Source organism: Miniopterus natalensis, chromosome 8, assembly GCF_054644295.1.
Source record: "Miniopterus natalensis isolate mMinNat1 chromosome 8, mMinNat1.hap1, whole genome shotgun sequence".
NCBI lineage: Eukaryota > Metazoa > Chordata > Mammalia > Chiroptera > Miniopteridae > Miniopterus > Miniopterus natalensis.
The window spans coordinates 48,674,359-48,694,091 of NC_142088.1; the positions used below are offsets into that span (position 1 = coordinate 48,674,359).

The 19,733-nt window shown below is 50.6% G+C and overlaps 1 protein-coding gene and 1 long non-coding RNA gene across 2 annotated transcripts in view; both read right to left on the minus strand.

Moving 5' to 3' along the window:
- LOC107524818 (uncharacterized) overlaps positions 1-5,311 on the minus strand; it is an 89,008-nt gene extending 83,697 nt beyond the window's left edge. Inside the window, exon 1 of the long non-coding RNA XR_001602015.2 lies at positions 5,276-5,311. This is a non-coding gene — a long non-coding RNA (uncharacterized LOC107524818). The remainder of the gene's footprint in view (positions 1-5,275) is intronic.
- Positions 5,312-8,129: 2,818 nt separating this feature from the next.
- TBR1 (T-box brain transcription factor 1) lies at positions 8,130-15,795 on the minus strand. The gene is made up of 6 exons (XM_087819427.1): positions 15,104-15,795; positions 14,394-14,548; positions 13,899-14,020; positions 13,124-13,282; positions 12,040-12,101; positions 8,130-8,988 (listed from the first exon to the last, which is right to left on the minus strand). Exons 1-6 carry the CDS (start codon positions 15,793-15,795, stop codon positions 8,130-8,132), a joined length of 2,049 nt encoding a protein of 682 aa, XP_087675553.1.
- Positions 15,796-19,733: the final 3,938 nt, after the last annotated feature.

The following is a 19,733-nucleotide window of genomic DNA, read 5'->3' on the forward strand; positions in this document are numbered from 1 at the left end:
AAGCAATCCTATAGAAAGCTATAAACTTCATAAATAAATAAGCAAGCAGAGAAACCCATGAAAGAAAAGCTGGAAGAAGGAAGGAAAAGTGAAGGAGTTGCAGAATCCATGATTCTAAATCATGCAAAGGGCTAATTATGATTTTGAATACCTAAGAGAATAAAGATCAGTCTGTAATAGGCCATTACAGTTGGTTAAGAGCGCACTGGTAAATGTCGTAAGAGAGATGCTGATGTCTGTGCAAATGAGGACGCTGAATTCAAAAGGATCAAAGAAAGCATTGATGGATGGGCCCAGGCACAAAGGAGCGGGGTAAGGGGAGCGCCTCGCACAGCTACGAATGCTATGGGTACAGAAGAAAACAGAAATACCAGTAAGAGGCAAAATATTTAATAAAGCAAATGCTGAGATGAAGTGAGTATAGAAGTACACAGGAAAAGGCACATAATAAAAAAAAGCAATGCGGGAGAGGTTAAATAAAACATACTGTATCTGAAGTTTGTCCTGAAAACTTTACAGTTGCTTTTGAGGAAAGCATTAAAATTTGACCTACTATAAACAAAACTGATGAATCAGGCATAGATTTAATAAAGATTTAGGTTCAGGGAGGTAGCATGAGAAAAAAGATTAAGTTAAAAGAGGTTGTTGGCAAGAGAGTCAACAAGGGCAAAATGAGTGTCAGGGAGACAGCAGAGCTGGAGGAGGCAAGAACAAATTTGTTGAGGGGGAAGTCAGTATGTTTCTTTGACTTTCTCCGCAGGAACAAAGCAGAATGTGAGAATAAATTAAGAGGGTGAATCCCAAAGGTGAGTGAGCTCTAATGATTATTCAGAACACAGTCAATTTTTAAAAATACAAAGCAATTTAAGACAGGTAGGGAAAACAAAATATGAAGCATTCAGTGGTAAGTAAACTGTGAAAGGATAAGTCCTCATTGTAGCTTCTGTTTTCTCAAAGGTAGGTGTTGAGTAGTAAACACCGCTATTATTTGGTAAAATTATATCCAAAATTATGTTTAATTTAAAAACACATCAGGTTATAAAAGTACTAACCACCTTTGAAATACTTTTAATTAGAAATAATGGTTTGGCCTTTAGTAAATTCCCAATTGAGAAAAGCCATTCAAAATAATAGAAATCTAAAAAGTTATCATAAAATGTCACTGTTGATTGCAGATGGCCTAAATTGAATCTATATAACATGTATGTATGTTTTATTCATTGAAGTTCAAGATAAACTTTATATATGATGGCTTAATATTGTTAATACAAAGATTAAACTACTAAGGAAGTTACAATTCCACTAAGTAGCCTATAATTTGACAAAGGGGAAGAGATGATTTTGCTAATTCACGTTTTTAGATACAAAGAAAATATATCCTAATGCAGAGGGAGAACATACCCATATCCTGGAGCCTAAAGAGAATAACCTTTTCTTGACAGGAGACAGCAAATGTTTGGATGTTCATGGCTGTGCACATGAACATTCAAAGAGGTTATTTAAAACATGTACTCAATTCAAACACAGATCTGAAACAGTAGTGCCTTCTATCAACTTTCAAAGGCAGCCTTACTTGTGCCCACAGAGGCAGTCTAGCCGGCAGTGACATCAGACTTAGAAATGCTGTGGCCAGTATACATGCAGTGAAGTGCAGTGCTCTACTTGTTTGCAATGGTTTTATTTTTCGACTAGTTTTTATCACACTTGGCATGAACAAGGGAACATGTGCTTTGCTAAATTTGAACTTTTAAGATGAAACTGAATTAACTGAGAACCAAAAAATTGCTTCTGAATTATCCTAAGATTGAAAAATGCCTTCCCTTCCACACAAGGAATGACAAAATAAAAGACAAATACATCTTGAAAAAGTTGAAATGTGAGCTAGGACGATCCTGTGGTTTGAGAACATTGGTGACTTCTTTCTATTTCTAGGAACCTGAAATAAGATTATAATGAAAAGGCTTTTTGCTAACATAGGACATTTCTGCTAACATGAAGATATGTATTAAACCAAATCCTAAATAAACCTACTATGAGCATGAAACCTATTATAAGTAGTATTTATTTTGTTATATTTTTCAATTAGAAAGTTCAATTAACTTGCCATCCCTTAAAACTTAGTACAACCATATATAAACCATATATATATAAAACATATTTTATATACAAACATATGTATAACATATTTTATATATACATAAACATATATATACTAAGTAGTATAACCCTTGCCCCAAAACTTAAAAGTTCAGTTCTATTCTCCCTCCTTCCTACTAGTATTGGAACAAAATAACTATACTGGCTGAAATGACCACAGGCATATCCACCAAGATGCTCTCTCCTCCTAAACTCCCTCTTCCTCTTCATAGAAGGTGAGCCAAGACACCTAAGTATAAATGCTTTGTATATAAAGGGAGTGCCATGTCATGCAGATATTTTTAAAGAGTTGGAAGCCAAAATAATTTTAATGTAAAATTCAAGTTACAAATCACAGGATATGTTTATAAGGAATCTGGTGATAAGTAATAGGTCAAACAACCTGAAAGAATCAGCTTGTGGTACACACTTCATGGCATTAATAATGTCACAGTTAGTATGTTTATTAAATTAAGCATTACCAGCAAGGGTCTTCCAAATGCCATGTTCCTAATGCTAGATTACATATTTATTTCAGAGTTAGCATAGTAAGAGGGGGAGCTATCACTAGAAGGTCTATTAAGCCACGGTTTTATTTTTTCATTGCTTTAATGGAACTATTCAAATCAAAATTTTCACGCCATGCCTTGAACACTGCTGCAAACCATACTGTGGGTGTAAAATACATGCAAGGCGGATATAATCAGCTCAGATGAGACCAGCGACTTGTACACCATCAAGTTTACTTTATTGTGAAAGCAGTGGGGTTTTCTTTCAAGTGAATATATTTTTAAATATGTTGCAGCCTAATTTACAAGCTGGAGAGGGGAACCAGTAAGACACACAAATCTCAAAGCAACTGAATTAAACCCAGTATAATGCCTTACATCTTGCCTAGTTCGTTCCTGTCTTCCCTGATAACTTATTTTACCTTGTTGTTCTGGCGAAAGAAGACCTGACTGTCCAAAAGTAAATCTTTCCTTCAGATTGTAACTTCAACAAATCATATATTAACATGCTTAAAAAAATCTCCGCTACCTTTTGAAAGACTGATTTTACTGATGCTAGGCCAAAAATTTACTCTTTCGAACATTAAAATTCATAAAGCAATTGCCCACGTAATATCAGAGTAAATTAAATATTTTAAAAACTGAACGTGTATCACTGGTATTTAAAGTTGCTAACTTCTTCATAAGTAAGTTTGTCTAAAAATAATAATTGTTGCTGTTTCCTCTGGGGGAATCTAGCGTGGTTTGTTGTCACAGAGGATCATAAAGTCTATGTGTGTGTGTTTCTTTCCCTATCCCCACGGCTAAAATATCTACATGATAAAATAATATACACAAGAAAAAGAGGCTGGCCCTGAGGACAGGCTGAGCATTTCCTAAATCACCGACGACCACAAACACGTCGCCCAAATACTGCTCCAGTTTTTAGTTCTCTTGCTAATATAAATGGCCTGTGTTCCAGGAGGCCTTTGTTCCAAGCTTGCACCCTAAACAGAAAGCAGAACATCCTCCAAGGCTTCAATGCTAAAGAGAGAAATACTTAACATCGCACAAAAAGGTGGATCACGAAGAGTGTTACCCGGAGGCTTTATCAGAAATGTAACTGCAGGAGGTAACAACGTTCAGAAAGTTCTCTGAAGACCCCCAGTTACTGCATTGCAAGAGCTCGGGTGATGTGCTAAACAGACGGAAACCACCAGACTTTTTAAACAAACCGTTGGGTAGGAGTCTGCTCGGCCCCAGAGGCTTTCACGCCCTAAATCCTGGTCGGTGGGCCCGGCGCGCCAACCGGCGAGAAGGCCGCGCCCTCGGGCCCGAGCCCCGGCCGCGGGCCGCTCGGCTGGACTCCGCCGCGTCCGGCACGGCCGGGCCGGGGCCTGCACGCCGGCCCTGACCCGCCGCCTGGGGCCCAGCCGGGACTCCCTGAGTGGACCCCTCCCCGGGCCTCCCGGCCTGGATCCACACGCGGCCGCCTCAGCCACGGGACAGCCGCCCGCCCGCCCAACGCGAAGCCGAAACGCCTCGGCCCACGCGCAGCGGCCGGGGCCCGGCTTCCCAACGACCGCACCGCCGGCCGAGCGCCTGCAGGCGCCCTGGGCCCCTGGCCTGGGCTCCCGGGCACTCGGACGGCGCTAGGCCCGGGCCGCGCCGCAGCCTCGCCCGCCGGCGCAGGGCCGCCCTGCCGCCCGGGCCGCGGCCCCAGACCGCGGCGCGCTCGGCTCCCGCCCCTCGTGTACACCGACCGGCGTCGTCCGCCCGAAGGTCAAGAACAGGGGCGAGGGCGGCGCCCCTCGGCTGCAGCAGCGGCGCCCGCCCGCCGCGCGCTCGGCCTCAAGCGGGTGACGGGGAGCGAGTTAAGATGGCGCGGCTGTGAGGAGCGGGAAGGCGGCAGCCAGAACAGAGTGCTGGCCGCAGGCTCCCTTTCTTTTTCCTTCCTCTTTTTGAAAAGGCGGTTTTGGAAACTTTGGAACTCTGCGGTTAACGGGGAGGAATCGCCGTCCGTCTCTGTCCTTACCCTGACCCCTGCCCTCCCAGAGCTAAAAAGGCAGCTCGACATCTGACCCCGGGCGCGTCCTCGGATCCCCACCGGCCCTCCCCAGTCCACACCCTGGCCGCCTGGGAACCGCGGCGGGTTCCCAGGCACGCGGACAGTGTCGCTTCACTGGACGCCCAAGGCTTCTCGGAAGCGAAGAGAAATGACCGTGCTTGGAAGGGACCAGGAAGCACGCTGCCTCCGAGAGGAGCGCGGAGCCGCAGTTACCTCGGGCTGACTCAGTCCACAGAGCAGATGGCGGCGGAGCTGCAAGGGAAACGACCTCCCGGGTGTTTTAAGTACTTCCTAATGGCAGCTGAAGTGCGTCTTTCCGTACAAGTCACTACGTTCCTGTGAAATCTATCCTCGGCCCCTAAGAGCTTCACTCGCGCACACGACACCGGCTCCTCCGCCCGTGGTGCCTGCGGCCCGGCGCGTCGGGCCGCGGATCCCCGCGCCCCGGGCGCTGCGGCCTCTGCGCCCCGCAACCGGCCCGGCGCTGCCCTGGGCCGCGAGGTCGCAGGAGCGCAGCCCCAGTGGGGGATCACAGGCATCCACCGCTCGCATTCACTCACTACCCGGACACCACGTTTCGTACTTTGGGCCCTCTTGTTTAGTTCTTAGGTGCGGGGAAGGGAGAAAAGCACAAAGGAGAAGCCGTCGTCGCTTTTCCAGATAGGCGAGACTCCGCGGAACGCCGTCTAGTGGCGGAACTGTCCGGGGAAGGCAAACCGGTCTCGTTCCCCCCTCTAATTTTCACTTCTGTTGGAACTTTGAAGCCTCTTTGCATCTGCCAAATAGCAAAGGTGAGACAGGACAATCTCTAGGTGATGGTAAATTTAGTCCCGTAACCTGAGACCGGCCCAGACTAAGCAACAATGTTGAACTGTTTTCCACCTCTTTCCTGGATCTCCTTCCTCTGCAGACAAAGCACAAAAACCGCTCCTCCACGAGGTAAAGGCAGAGCTCTGCGGGCTCCTCGACTAAGACACAGCGACCCCTCCCCCAGCTGGAGTATCCACATTTCTGCATTTTACTCCAGGGATAGGGATCCGGCTTGGGCAGCACTGGCACATGGATTCCACTGTAGAAAGGATGGAGCGGTGCCCCAAATACGTCCCAAATCAAGTTTTAAGTTCAGTGGTTAAAAAAAAAACTGACCTTTCACAAGTTGGGTCACCCTTCTCCACCCCCGCCCAACAGCCCCCAGACCCCCAAACCATCCACTGAGGAAATGTAGGCCATTCTGTGTTTGCAGATTCGCCACTGGCCTCCCAGGCCTCCTATTTAAAGACCAGAATTTTCGACTTCTGCTGAAAGCTACGGTCAACAGCCGAATTTCACATGCATTTCAGTTACACCCTACTCTTTCTTACTCGAAGCCTCACGCCTTACTTTGTAACATTTAAAGAAATTCTCAACTCCTGATTAGCCTGATAGACCCTCCTTTTTCCTGCTCGAATTATTTCCACCTTCAGAGATCAGCACATGATGAAGTGCATACATCTTCCTGGGGGGGGGGGGGGGAATGAGTGCAACAAAGTGCAAGGACTCATAGGGAACTAAGTTACTGTAAGTAAGAAGGAAAGGAGAATTACTGGCAGTGCTGCAAAACAAATTTAAGGGGGATATGGGAGGTGGTTCCCATTAAACAGACTGCCCCATACTGGAGTCAGGAGAGGTCATTCTTCCTTAACCCTTAAAAGTTACCGCCTATAATAATTAAAGTATTCTCAAACTGTAAACTGTTTTCAAACACCATAGTGTTTTACCAGATTTATTTTACTTGTTATACACAGACGATACAAACGAGCAAAAAACAAAACGTTTCTCAATGGAGTGTGTACTTGTATAAATTATTCAGTTCACAGACACAACGAAACAAATATAAAAATCACAACATTAGATTTACAGAAGAGCCAAAATATACACACGTTTAGACCCTGAATTCCTATTAGGAAAAATCCCCCCATGGACTGGAATCTAGATTGAATATTGTGTATGATGCATATTTCACATTAATTTTAAGATACAAAAAAAAAGTATAGGTTTGCTACACAACATTAGAAATCCTACTAATCTATTTCCAGGGGGATAAATGCTTCTTATCAAATATAACAAGACTTAGGGGGGGGGTGGAAATCAGTCTTACTTGCATTAATGCTAGTGTTTTCCCAAGGAAGTCAAATTTAAGCTGTTTCTAGGTGGCGGGAAATCATTTTCAAAACTAAAATGCAGTAAAATATACAACTCACACAATTCATCTTCACTAGACTACACTATAGTTACCAACAATTCAGTCATCTATATCATTAGTGGAATATTCATTACAAAGATTTACAGCATAGAAAGGTGGAGGGGGGGGGGACTGCAAAGATATTCAGAAACAGTTTGTCAGCATATTTGGCACCTGCACAGACCAGTAATGAATTTGGCACTTTGGGGAAAAACAAATAAGGCAAAATAATATTGCTATGTTGAGCTATTTTATTTAGAAGGAAGGAGGGGAAAACATACAACTCCAGTTAACTTTGCTTTGCAGGCATCATGCCACTTAATGGAGACTCGCCTAGGAGCAGACGCCCGTCCTCGGCAGGTGTCCGGCCGCATTCTCCTTGGCTATGTGTGTGCGTGAAGGGCCCAGAGCAATCAGGTCATGCAGCGGATTGAGGAGAAGTGAGAAACTCATCATCATATCTATCAAGTATTTCAGGTTTCCAGAGCCTCTTAGAATATTGTTAATTATCTCACAAGGAAAAAAAAAAATTTTTTTATCGGGAGCGGTGGGTAGAGAAAGGAGCAAAGAAAGATAAAGGAACGGAAAGGTTAAGCATGAACTGGTTTTGTGCCTTGACGATGAAAATAAAAACTAGCCATTCGTTACAGTAAATTAACACTATATACAATCATTTCACAGGCTTTGTTCCACTGAAAGTATTAACATCCCTACCATCCATCCATCCATCCATCCATCCATCCATCCATCCATCCATCCATCCATTCATCCTTCCACTCGGGGGTCAGAAAGGACGCGCGGGGTGGGTCCAGGCTCGAGAGTCAACACCCTGCGGGCGACGGGGAGGCCGAGGCTGACGGGCCCGAATCGCCGCCGCCCGACGGGACCGCCCCAGGTCTCCCGAAGGGGAAGGGTTTGGGGACTAGAACCAGAAGGAGGGGGCGAGGGAAAGCCTTGGGGGGAGGAGGAGCGTGGGGAGTCTAACTTCGCGGAAGGTGAGGAAGCAGGAGAAACCAAACGGTTCACAGCCAAGTTGAAGGTCGGTGCGCTACCTGCAGAAACTGCTGTGCAAAGAGGGGTTCAAGTCACACTCTGGAGACCTGTGCTCGTTCGCTGCAGACGGTAATCGAGGGTGACATGAAACGAGGGGGTGCGCGAGGTGGGGTCTGGGGGCGCCGGGACGAGCGGCGCGGGCGGGCTTGGGCGCGGCGCCGGCCTAGCTGTGCGAGTAGAAGCCGTAGTAGCTGCCCAGGTCCTTGGCGCAGTTCTTCTCGCAGTCCCGCTGGGCCAGCACCTCGCTCTTGAGCGGCGACGAGCTCTCGGACGCCGGCGTGTCTGCGGGGGAGATCCGCCTCCGCTTGGCCTGCTCGTAAATCCCCGAGTCGCTGGAGTCGATGGACTTGATGGAGGAGGGCGTCTCGATCCAGCTGGAGTCGGACAGGTCCTTGGGCTTGGCGTCCTCGGCGGCGCCGGGCGGCAGCGGCGAGCGCTCGGCGGCCAGGCCCTCGGCCTCCTCGCCCAGGTAGGGGTTGGCGCCGGCCATGCGCGCGGCGGCCGCGGCGCTGTTGGGCCAGCAGGGCAGCACCGAGCCCGACTTGGCGCCGCAGTACTGCGGGGGGCTGCGCGCGCCCCAGCCCGACGGGTCGGCGTAGTAGCCGAGCGGGCGGCCCGGGCAGCTGGCCGCCTGCAGGGGCAGCGCCTTCACGCCCGCGGCCGCGTAGGACAGCAGCGTGGCCGCGTTGCCCGCGAAGTCCGTGGCGGTGTCGTAGGCCGAGGCGGCGAAGTCCAGCCGGTTGTTGGCGGGCGTCACGAACCAGCGCTGCGGCGACGGCGCGCCGGGGTCCTCGGCCTGCTGCGGGGACAGCAGCCCGTTGGTGTGCGGCACGCTGCGGTCCGTGCCCGGCCCGGGGCCCGCGCCCGCGCCCGGGTGGAAGCGGGCCTTGGCGTAGTTGCTTACGAACTGGTCCTGCAGGAAAGAGCCGGCCATGGCGTAGCGCGCGCCGGGCACGATCTGCGAGCGCGGGGAGTCGTTGGGCGAGGGGGTCAGGCGGTCCATGTCGCAGCCGGTGTAGATCCTGCGAGGGAAGGAGAGAGAGAGAACCGAGGGGTGGCGCGGAGGTCCCTTCGGGGGAACAAAAGGAAAGGACACCGCTCTTCGCCCATCCCCGCGCTCTCCAGCTGTCACTTGCCATCCAGGAAGGAGACAGACAGAAGGTCACAGACCTGCATCCGCCCCAAATCAAATCGTGAAATGAAAAAGGGAGCAACTTGTTTATTCAAGGACCCAAAACTGATACAGATCAAGAGGAAGGCGCCCCTCGCTCGGCCCCTGCTCTCACTGGCCAAGGGGACGCGGGGCCGAGAGGAGCGCGGCCGCGGACCCCATGCCACGTCCCCGCCACGCGCACACAGGATGGCAGGTTACCCCAGGTGTTATTAACCAAGGTGTTATTTATTTGCCCAGGGGGGCTTTCCTCTGCGGAAAGTTTCTGAGCCACATTTCCAAACGAGGTACCCACTGCTCCACCCTTTTAAGACGGCTTTCTTCCTTTTGACACACATGCGGGGCCGCCCAGGTAGTAATCATTAAAAACCCGCCTTCCTCAGCCTCCTGAGACCCCAGGGCGGCTGCTGGAAGGCTCTGCAATACCGACTGTCCTGTTTCCCATGTGTGATCCTTTAACCCTCACCTCTACCAATACAAACAAGAATGACTACTTGGAAACAAAGTCAACAATCAATAAAATTATTTTACAAAGACCTTCTCTGTGCAGCTTTTGATTTTCTTATTGGTAAAAAACAAACAGACAAACACACACACACTTTGGGGCAAACTCTTACAGTACAGTTATCAACTCCCTCCAAGCAATCTCCCACTAATAACAGCTAACCCTCAGACAACTTGACCACATGCCAGGCACAGTTGTCTAGGACTATACAGATAGTGGCTTATTTAACTATCACAACAATCCTTGGAGTTAGGTACCATCATGACCCCACTTTCCAGATGAAAAAACTGAGGCAAAGGGAAGTTAAATACCTTGCACTACCAGTAACTGCCCAGACAGTAATTGTGTTACTGGGAATTACCTTAGATAAAATAATCAAAAATTAACTCTAGGCCCAGAGCCTAGGAAATCCCATTAGAATTGAAAGGGAACCAGAGATTGGATCAAGATTGGTAGAAGTGTTTTCTCATACACATATACACATGCCTCTTTTTATTTAGCTCACACTTAAATGTTTTAATCTTTAATCAACAGACTGTTTTGAAAGAGAGCCTCATTCTTGTCAGACCTTAAGCCTCTGGGGAGGAGATTCCCTGGTGAGTGGCCAAGCAACCCTCTAGTCCCCCTGAACTCTTATTGCTCTCCCAGGCTCTCCAGAAGTGAGCCATGTCCAAATAACCAACAGAAGAGTGGAAAAGGAGAGTGTCACAAACCATTCTACTCTTCCCTAAACCGCCCCCCCCCCCCAAAAGCTCAAGTACCCATTCATATAGGTAAAGAAGCTTTTTATGAAAAATATATAGTGGTTTAAGAATCAGAGCAAACTGGCTTTTCCAACAGAAGTCAGCCAGAGGAGGGGCAGGTGAGGATTACACTGCCACTGCTAAAGTCCATTTTGTTTACTGCACAGAATTTCCCTCCTGAAATTTAATTCCAGTTTCAAATAAGAGAAGTAGAGGGAGGCACAAAAGGAGCATAACTAGCAAGGTGCAAATATCTTTTTTGTTTACCACCACAATATTTTAAAAGAAAAAAAAGCAGTCTGCAAAAGATATAGTTTAGATGCCCATCCAGGTCCCAACCCACTTGGGATTACCAAATTGATTTGTGCAAAATAAAATGCTTTGGAACAGATGTTCACAACAGAATTAAAAGCTCAAAATCTACAAGACCCCCTAGTACAGAGACCAATAGCTCTGGTCTCCTGGGCCACACACTTTCCACTGTGCCGGGTCCACCTTTTTAGATTGTGAGGTCTAGAGTAGCCAAGTTTTTATTCTGGGGAATCACTGGTGAGGCTTGCTTCCTTTGAACTACTTTTGAAAGGTGCACAAGATGGTTATAGGGAGCAATATCAATGACTCTCTTGTCAATTTGTTATAAAAATATCAGAAGGGAATGTTGGTATCTACCTGGAGATGGAATAGAAGCAGCCACTTGTCTCTTTCTCTATAAATTTAATCTATTTCATCTTCAATTTTGCAGCTCTATCCCAGGCACTTAATGCAAGCCGAGAAATTAAAGTTTATGTACCTCTTCCCTTTTATGGTCAGAAAACAGTGTGGGGATCCCCACAATCTAGATTTAGGTTTTGCTATATAACACTATCTGAACTCGTAGGCACTATACCAGGACTCGGAGCAAGAATGCTAGAACAAGCACAGAAAGCACTGTTTACACCTGCTGTTGCCCCCAGAGGACAGCATGTTGACAGAAAAGAAATGGAGATAGGTAAGGGAGACCTGGAGAAAAGGGAACCAACACTTTTAATGAAAACATATGTAAGAGGAAATATTTTTCTCTTAAAGCTTATAAATAATACACAGCAACAGCACCTAGATCCTTCCCAAAGCCTGAGATGACTGTCATAGTGGCTCCGCTCATCGTGGTGGGGGCACATTTTTATTCAGTCCATAGTAAACTTGCACAGGAAAAGCTATTACACACAACTTGGAAATGGGTAAATAAAAGTCACATATGCCAAGGAGACTGTAACAACTGCCAGAGCCACATGCACTTTCAGGCAGAATCGGGAGGTTTCAGACACAGACAATCTGAGCTGAGCATCTGCAGCACCACATACAACTGCTGCACCCGGGAACCCGGGCAGCTTCCCCTGCCAGCCAGCCAGCCAGCCTCAGAGGCCCACCGACAACTTGGTAATTTATAAGAAAGCTAAAAATAGGTGGAGGAAACCTTTGACCAAAACTACTGAAGTGCTAAGCCAGAAGGTCACCAGAGAGAATGGGAGCCGACAAAAAGGAGAGAGAAACCCTGGAAGAAAACAACCTTGTCTTCACACATTCCAGCTTCCGAAAACCTTATACATAGCAATCCACCTTTGACCTAAAGCCCACATCCACAACTATATGAGAAAAAAGGTGCACAATTACTTACGTGTCATAATTATCCCGAAATCCTTTTGCAAAGGGGTTGTGATCTATTTTCAGTTGTGTAATCTGGGAAAGAGAAAAAGAGATGACTATGCTCTCACCTTCCCTACGGGAGGACTGGGTGTTTGAGGATATATCATTTGCCATTTTTTTATAGGGTCTGAAGGCCTAGGATTCCATCAAATAACAAGGCTTCCTTAACTGAAAAAGTTGAGGGAATGGATGGAAAGGGGGAAAAAAGGAAGTTATCATGAAAGTTATGAGGAACGTCTTTAAATTAATGATGCCTAAAACTAAAGCACTGCTTTCAGTGAGCTCTCACATGTGTTCTAAATTGGTTCAAAGGCACAGGTTAAAAATGCTTGTTACATATAATGCACTTACTCAGATAAAAGTCTCTAAGGGGTACTTGAATTAATCACCAAAATAGCCTGTTTTAAATGTTTCGCCATATTTTTTAAAGTTGATTGCTTCTGAAGTCACAACCTGAAGAACACACAAGTTGCATCTTAAAATCAGTTTTGGTGTTCGACAGCTTGCAAATGCTGAAGAGATTCAAGAGCTAGAAAACTCATTCCATAGCCCATGGTAATTTAATTTATTGTCCCTTTCACATATAAGAATTAGTGTGTTCTTTTGATCACCCGAAAGTGATGTTTATTTCAGCCATCAGTTCCGAGACTTTAAAAAAAAAAGTATATTTATATATATTAGGTAATGCCACAGATTGCCAAGAATAAAATGCAGTGGGAAATCTGCTTGTTTTCTAAAGGAAAGAGGGCTTTAAAAAAAAAAACAGATTTAAATCTGTTCTAGTTTGAGAACTAAATTAAATATTCTAAAGAGAAAGGGCCCTAAAATCCTGGGCACCTCAAAGGGGGCCCGGGTGACTCGCCACGGAGACGACTCGGAAGCGCTTTCCCAGCGGCGAGGCAATTGGGTCGGGCGCCGAGGCCCCTACCCCTCGGCCTAAAGGGCTCCGCAGAGCCCGCCGGTGCCCGAGCCGGCTGACGGGGCGCGCCCGCGGGCGCGGGGAGACGCGGGGAGACGCGGGGCCCCGCGCGCGCAGCCCCGCCGGGCCCCCTTACATCGGTGTTCTGGTAGGCGGTGACCGCGATGAACTGCGTTTCGGGGAAGGTGAAGGTCTGCACGCGGCCGGGCTGGCTGGTGTCCTCCGTGCCGTCCTCGTTCACTTCCACCACGTGCAGGCGCGGCTGGTACTTGTGCAGGGACTGCAAGACCACCATCTGTCCCGCGGGGAGAGAGGGAAGGCCGGCGGCGCGTCACCGCGGCGGGCGGGCGGGCGAGCTCGGGGCTGCGCGCCGCGGGCCCGGCGGAGGCCGGCGGGAGCCCGGGGGCCCGCCCCCCGCGAGGCGGCCTCGGCGCCCGCCCGGCCCGCGGCCCGCCCGCAGCGGCTGCCCGCCCGCTCCCCGGAGCAGGGGCCGCCCGAGCACCGCGGGGAGCCCGCCCGGCCGCCGAGCCTCAGGGCCCGTCACTGCGGCCCTGGAGCGGGGAACAAAGATTGCACAGCCTGCGATCCCGTGGGTTTCCTTCTCGAAACCAACCAAGTGTTTGTGCTGGGCTAGGTGGCGGGCCCGCCACGGGGCGGGGGCGAGGCGACCAGCTCTACACAGCGTCTAATGTAATGTTGGAGGGTGGACATTTTTAAGAGGCTTTTTAATGAAGCAGAGAAACATGTATCCAGTTTTTCATGCTGATTTAAACTAATGAACTGAATGTTTGGGGGGGGGCGGACGTGTGTGTGTGTGTGTGTGTGTGTGTGTGTGTGTGTGAGAGAGAGAGAGAGAGAGAGGGAGAGGGAGAAAGGGAGAGAGGGAGGGAGAGCACGCTTGAGCCACTGACCTGCCCATTGTTGTTTGAAGCTCCTTTGTTGTTTGTAAGTTTTAATTTTCCAAAAGAGATTTCTTGGCGCATCCAGTGAGCCCCCGTGTTGGGGGAATCCGGATGCATATAGACCCGGTTTCCTAGAGAAAGAAATATGCTGTTTACACGTGCCCCGGGCACTGCCCAGTCCCAACTCCTCACTGCGTAGGGCACACACACACACACACACACACGCACACACACGCACACACACCTTATTCCACTGTGAGGCCCATTAGCCGGGGCTTTTTAGGCCGCGCTTTCTTCCCATTAACTGGGAAAGATTAAAGTAGCTTTTGCACAATCCTCGCCCTTCCCACCGCCCAGTCTGTCTGTCTTCCTATCTCCCTGGTTCCCTTTTAGGAGTCACTGGCCGATCGTTTTAAAAGTCGCTCGAGCCAGTCCACAAAGGCTTTAATTAATCATTCTCACCTAAATAAGTGTCAGGAAAACGTGTTAATTGGAAGGACTTGCCTTGCACATTGGTGTCCGCTTTGCCGCAAGGAACCCATTTGCCTCCTTGAAACCTCCAGTGATTGGGATCCGCCAAAATCACATCCACAAAAATATTGTAATGAGCCGTGGGATCGAGACCAGAAATGTTAAAACTTAAAAAAGGAAACATGCGCCTATTTAAATTAAGAGGGGAGGGAGAAAACAAGGGGGAAACATAAATGTTAAGGATTAAAAGCAGGAAAGCACGGCGCCAGATAGCAAAGCAAAACTTGTTCTCAGAGCGTCGGGAGCGAACGTCTCCCGGGTTAGAAGAGGGGTGTGTGTGTGGGGGGGAGAGGTGCGGCCGAAGCCGGGGGTTCGGTTTGTGTTCTGGAGCGGGGGAGTCGGCAGGTGTCCCTGCCCAGGTGGAGAGCAAGGCTGGCGCCCCGCGTTTCCACCTGCCGGGCACCCGCGCGTCCCTGCGCACCCGCGGCCGCCGGCCGGGTCTCTCCCTCTCCCTCTCCCTCTCGCCTTTCTCCGGCCACTGCCTGTTTCTCCTACCACCTTTCCAGAGAGGGATCCCCCCACCCCCAACCTCACCGCAGTGGTCCTACCTTCCCCCCCTTTCCAAGCTCTAGGGCGCACCAGAGCGCCTTCCGCTCGGCTCCCGACCCCAAACCCTCGCGGCCGCGGCGGTCCCCTGCCCCCGGGCGGCGCCCGGAGCGGCGGCGGCCGGATTGGAGCATTACCTTCCCTGTTTGGTGATGATCATCTCCGTTTGGTGCCGGTGAAATTTCAGCCACAGGGGCCTGTTGCACAGGTACACCTGCGCTTTGCCCGGCACGAGCCCGGGCTGCGTGGACGAGAACTGGTAGAACGGAGCTCCCTGGTAGGAGTGGCCGTACTGCTGGGGGTAGGGGTAGCCGGCCGCCGGGTAGCCCTGCGGCGAGGAGTTGGACAGGAGGCTGTTGTAGGCTCCGTTGGTGATGACCGGGTGGTGGGCCATGTAGCGGCTGGGGCTGCCGATGGAGAAGGCGGGGTGCGCGGGTCCGTGCTGGCCGGGGTACGGGAACATGGCACTGGGAGCAGCGGCCGCAGACTGTGGCTGGCTAGACTGAGAGAGGAGGTAGCGATCTGCAGCAGAGCCATCGAAACTGTGACGAAGCTCAGAGACCCCCTCCAAGACAGGAGAGAGTTTACTTCTCTGGACGTCCCCTGGTGAGTCCTTGGAGTCAGGAAAATTGTCTGTATCTGACTGATTCGTCATCCCCCTGGTAATTTTTTTCAAAGGTGAACTTCTCTCCAGGTTGTCAGTCGTCGAGATAATGGGATGATCGTGCAGGACAAGCTCGGATCCGCCTGAATGCGGGTAGCTGCTGCTCACATTGAGAAATTTCTTGGAGAGCATGATAGAAGGAGAGAGGCAGTGCTCCAGCTGCATCGCTCTAGAACCTGCGCGCTCGCCCTCCTGCTCCCGGTCTTTCAAGTCCTATTTATCATAAACTAGAAATCCACAGACCCCCTCACTAGACAGAAAGCACTTCATCCAGCAAATGCTTCTCAAAGGTTTGATTTACTTTTTTTTTTTTTTTTTTCCCCTTCCCTGGGAGAAGAGATTGGCCAATTGACACTATGCAGCAATCAGAAAAGGCTCGCTCACTTTTGATCTTGCTGCTTGTGCAGCCGATGAAACGGCTCCTGCCATTGGTTAGCTGCTGACAGTAATTTAATTAGATAGACATTAATTAGGATAATCACCTGGCTCCTGGTCCCGCCGATCACGGCAAATTGAAGGGGATGATTTTATTGTTGGCTTGGGGGGTGGGGGGTGGGGGACGTGTGTTGCTTTTACGTGAGCGCTGTTGTGTCACCTTTAAGCTTTGTGACCACTGCTTTAGGAAGATTCAAAGATGTGCAATTTACTAAACATTTTCCTCCCTCCCCTCCCTCCTTTGGAGCCGAGGGGCGGAGGAGGGAACTCGAGGATGCGAGGAGATGCCGAATCTGAATGAGCCAAATATTCAGTTGAATGTAACGATTTCAAGTGCAAAGTATACAAAGCGCGAGCCGGTGGCCTCTTCTCGCCCTGTAAAAGTTCCAGAGCCTGTCTTTTCCAGTTAATACACAAGCACGCAACACCTGCGCCAATCGCTCCCGAGCGGGTCCTGCGTGTCCTCGGCGACCCGCACCCCGACACGCACCTTTTAAACACACAAATAAATTAAATCACGGCTGCCGCGAGCCGCAGCGAGGAAAAGTGGGCGGGAAGAGGGGGAAGCGGGGGCGAGAGGCGGTGACTCCCCCACCCACCCACCCACCCACCTCGGGAAGGGTCGGGTTTCTTGGGCGAGCACAGAAACTGACAATCTATGATCTTTGTAAGTTTTGAAAGGCTCCTAAGCCGTCGGGCTGAAGCGTCTCAGTGTATCGGCAGTGATGTTTGCGAGGTCTCAGCTAAATGTTTTATCAGCGGGCTCGGATGCCTAGGATCCCGGGAGCCTCTGCCCCGGGGCGCGCGCCCCGCGCCCCGCCCGTCTCGCCGCCCTGCAGTCCCGCCCGGCACTGGCCCTGCCACAGGTCCAAAAGCCTCGCTGGAAAAAGAGAGGGCCGAGTCCTCGGGCACGTGGGTCCGCGAGAGCGCCCATCTGGGGAGACAGAGTGGAAGCGGTGTCAACGCAGCGAGCGTTCCTGGGGACCCGTGTGCGTGTGTGTGTGTGTGTGTGTGTGAGAGAGAGTGTGAGTGCGCGCGCGTGCGCGTGTAGTGTTTATATAATCGGGGGAGAGGGAAAGAATCCATGCCAGTGATTTTAAAATGCGGAAGAATCTGCGGAGATACAGAGAAAAGCAGCAATTTAAAAGGGTGTTGGCACAAATACCTAGCGCGAGGCCCAAAGCGACCCCAGGTGTAGGGAGACACCTAGCTCTCGCTCTGCAGGGCGGCCAGCCCGGCCTGGGCCCGAGGGCGCGGAGGAGGAGAGGCTCGTCCCGCCCGGGCGGCGTCCCCCGCTAGGCGCCCGCCGGCCGGCCCTCCCGCGGCTTTCCGGGGGCCGCGGGGCCGCGCGGGGGTGAGGGGCGCCGCCGCCGAGCCCGCTCAGCCCCGAGAGCCCGCAGGCGGGCGGCTCCGCGCGGGGCCCTGCTGGGGCTGGCGGCGGGGGCGCCGCCCTCACGCCCGCGCCCGGCGCTCGGACCCGGACCAGCCCGGCTCTGGCTCTTTGTCTAAGGTCCCCGAGTGGCGCGAGAGAGGCCCCCAGGGCCCTGGCGGTCCTGAGAGGGAGCCGCCGCCTGGGAGCGTCGTCTGGCGCGGGCTGCGGGGCACACGCTCTTCCCGTGCCCGAGGCGCCGCCGGGCACCTCCGCCCCGCGGGGCCTGTGCCTTCCAAGAAGCGCGTCTGTCGTCCGCGGGCTCCCGCAGCACCCCGAGGGAGAGCGGCGCTGGGGACGCGGGGCGGGTCCGGGGCAGGGACTGAGCGGGGTTAGCCAGGCTTGAACCCCGGGCGCGCGCATTTCTAGATCCGGGCTCCGGTGGTCCCCGCGGCCGGCTGGGCTCAGGCTGCGCCCGAGGCGGCCCGTCGCCGTCGCCGTCGCCTCCGAGCGCACCAGCTGCGGCTCCAGCCGGCGCCGCCGGCGAGGCCGGCGCGCGCGGCCCGGGGCCGGGGGCTGATGACCAGATGTCTCAGGCTCGAGCGAGACGCTTTTCCAGGAGACACACAGCCGGACGCGGCTTCCATTCGGAAGCGCATCTCGGCTCCTTGCCTGGAAGCTCGATAAACAAGCAGGGCCTTGGCTGTGGAGGCGCTGGGGCGCGGGGTTGGGGACAGTGGTTGTGACACTATTTGACACTTGCTTTACAGCCCTTTACCTTCCACCGCCATTTTTCACGAGAGGCTTTTGCTCGGTTTTGGCTACTCTTGTTTTTCCCTCCCTTCTCTCATTAAGGTCTTTGTCCCCCAGTGTCTCCCCTCTCCACTGCTCCCCAAGTTACCCTCCTTCCTCAGCGGGACGCAGGGCCTCGACTGTGTAGCGAGAGTGAGGCTCCGCCTGGGCGCTTTTTTGAGGCTGTCTTTCCTAGCACCTTGAATCGACTTTTTTTTTTTAAGTGAAGAATGATGAACCGAGGTGCTAAAGAAGAGAAAGCGGTTAGAGGGCACTGCCGTTTTTAAGGAACCGGATTAGGAGATAAACGGGCACTCCCTTTATCAGCACTAAACGCAGTGACTCCTCCGCCCAGGCTCAGCCTAGCATTTGTACTCACTCGAGGAAAACCAAGGCGTCCCAGGGTGAGCACACCTGCACCTTAGAGCGCAAGTGAACCACAGCCAGGAGTCTTGATTCTAATTTAGGTCTGGAGTGGGGCCTGAATTCTGTATATGTAAGTAAGCTCCCAGGAGACCCAGGGGTTCCAGCCCCGGGCAGATCACACTGAATAGTGAGGGCGGAACTTTGGATGCTCCCCATCCAAAAGTCCAAGAGTAACGCAGGGACATCTCTGTACCAGAGGTAAGCAACTCTTGGTTTTGCGCTGCTTTAGTTGTTTAGTACAGACGCTCACACAGACACGCACACCTGCAGTGGCCCATGGAACTTGGGATTCAGTAAGTCCTTTCAATGACTGACAGCCTGGCCCATCAGGCTGCTGCTAAAATTGCAATAGATTCTGAGAGGAAGGTGTAAGCAATGAGCTGCTTCTTTGGGAACCCTAATTTTGACAGACTCCAAATCTACAAAGAAAATGTACATCTTGGGTAGGAGGAAGGGTTCTGATGTGGTTTTGAAATAGGGAATGTCTCCAACATGAACCAAGTGAGAGAAAGTGGTGTGTGGCTGTGGGGAGCCCAGGAAGATGAGGTGACCACTAAGGGGAAAAAAGACAAGAATTGTGTAAGCCTTCTCAGTCACTGTACTCACTCAGGAGATAGTTTCAGGGGGCTAAAGTAGAAAAAAAAAGGTACTTCCAAACAGGATGTTGAGAATAACCCTTGCATTATTGAGGCCTTCTTCTGAGGGCATGTTGTACGGAAAAATCTGACTGGCTCTAATGAACAATATCTGTGAAGTAAGTCATAGAACCTTATTTATGTAAAGGGAAAAGTCATGTATCCAAAAAAAATAGCCCACACACATTTAAATTAGGCAAAAGGAAAACTAACTTCCACTTATATTTTAATTGTAAATGATTAGTTGTTGTAATCCCACAATTAATACATATTACATGTCCTACATAAAATATACTGTCACCATATTTAAAAGAAGAAACCACAGGAAAAACAAGAAATACTCAGAATATCTTATTCCACCAAAAAGAGACTGAAGTATAGTGGAAATTTAAGACATTTCTACTTTTAGTTTCTGCTAACTTCTCATTAGGCAAGCAATGAGCCTG

Bases quoted from the DNA above. Each gene is read 5' to 3' on its own strand.
- TBR1 (XM_087819427.1), bottom strand. From the start codon at position 15,795: ATGCAGCTGGAGCACTGCCTCTCTCCTTCTATCATGCTCTCCAAGAAA. The intron at 14,021-14,393 runs GCAAGTCCTTCC...TTCTTTCTCTAG, and splicing joins AGCGGACACCAATGTGCAAG to GAAACCGGGTCTATATGCAT. The intron at 13,283-13,898 runs GTCAGTGGCTCA...CCCGCGGGACAG, and splicing joins CTTCAAACAACAATGGGCAG to ATGGTGGTCTTGCAGTCCCT.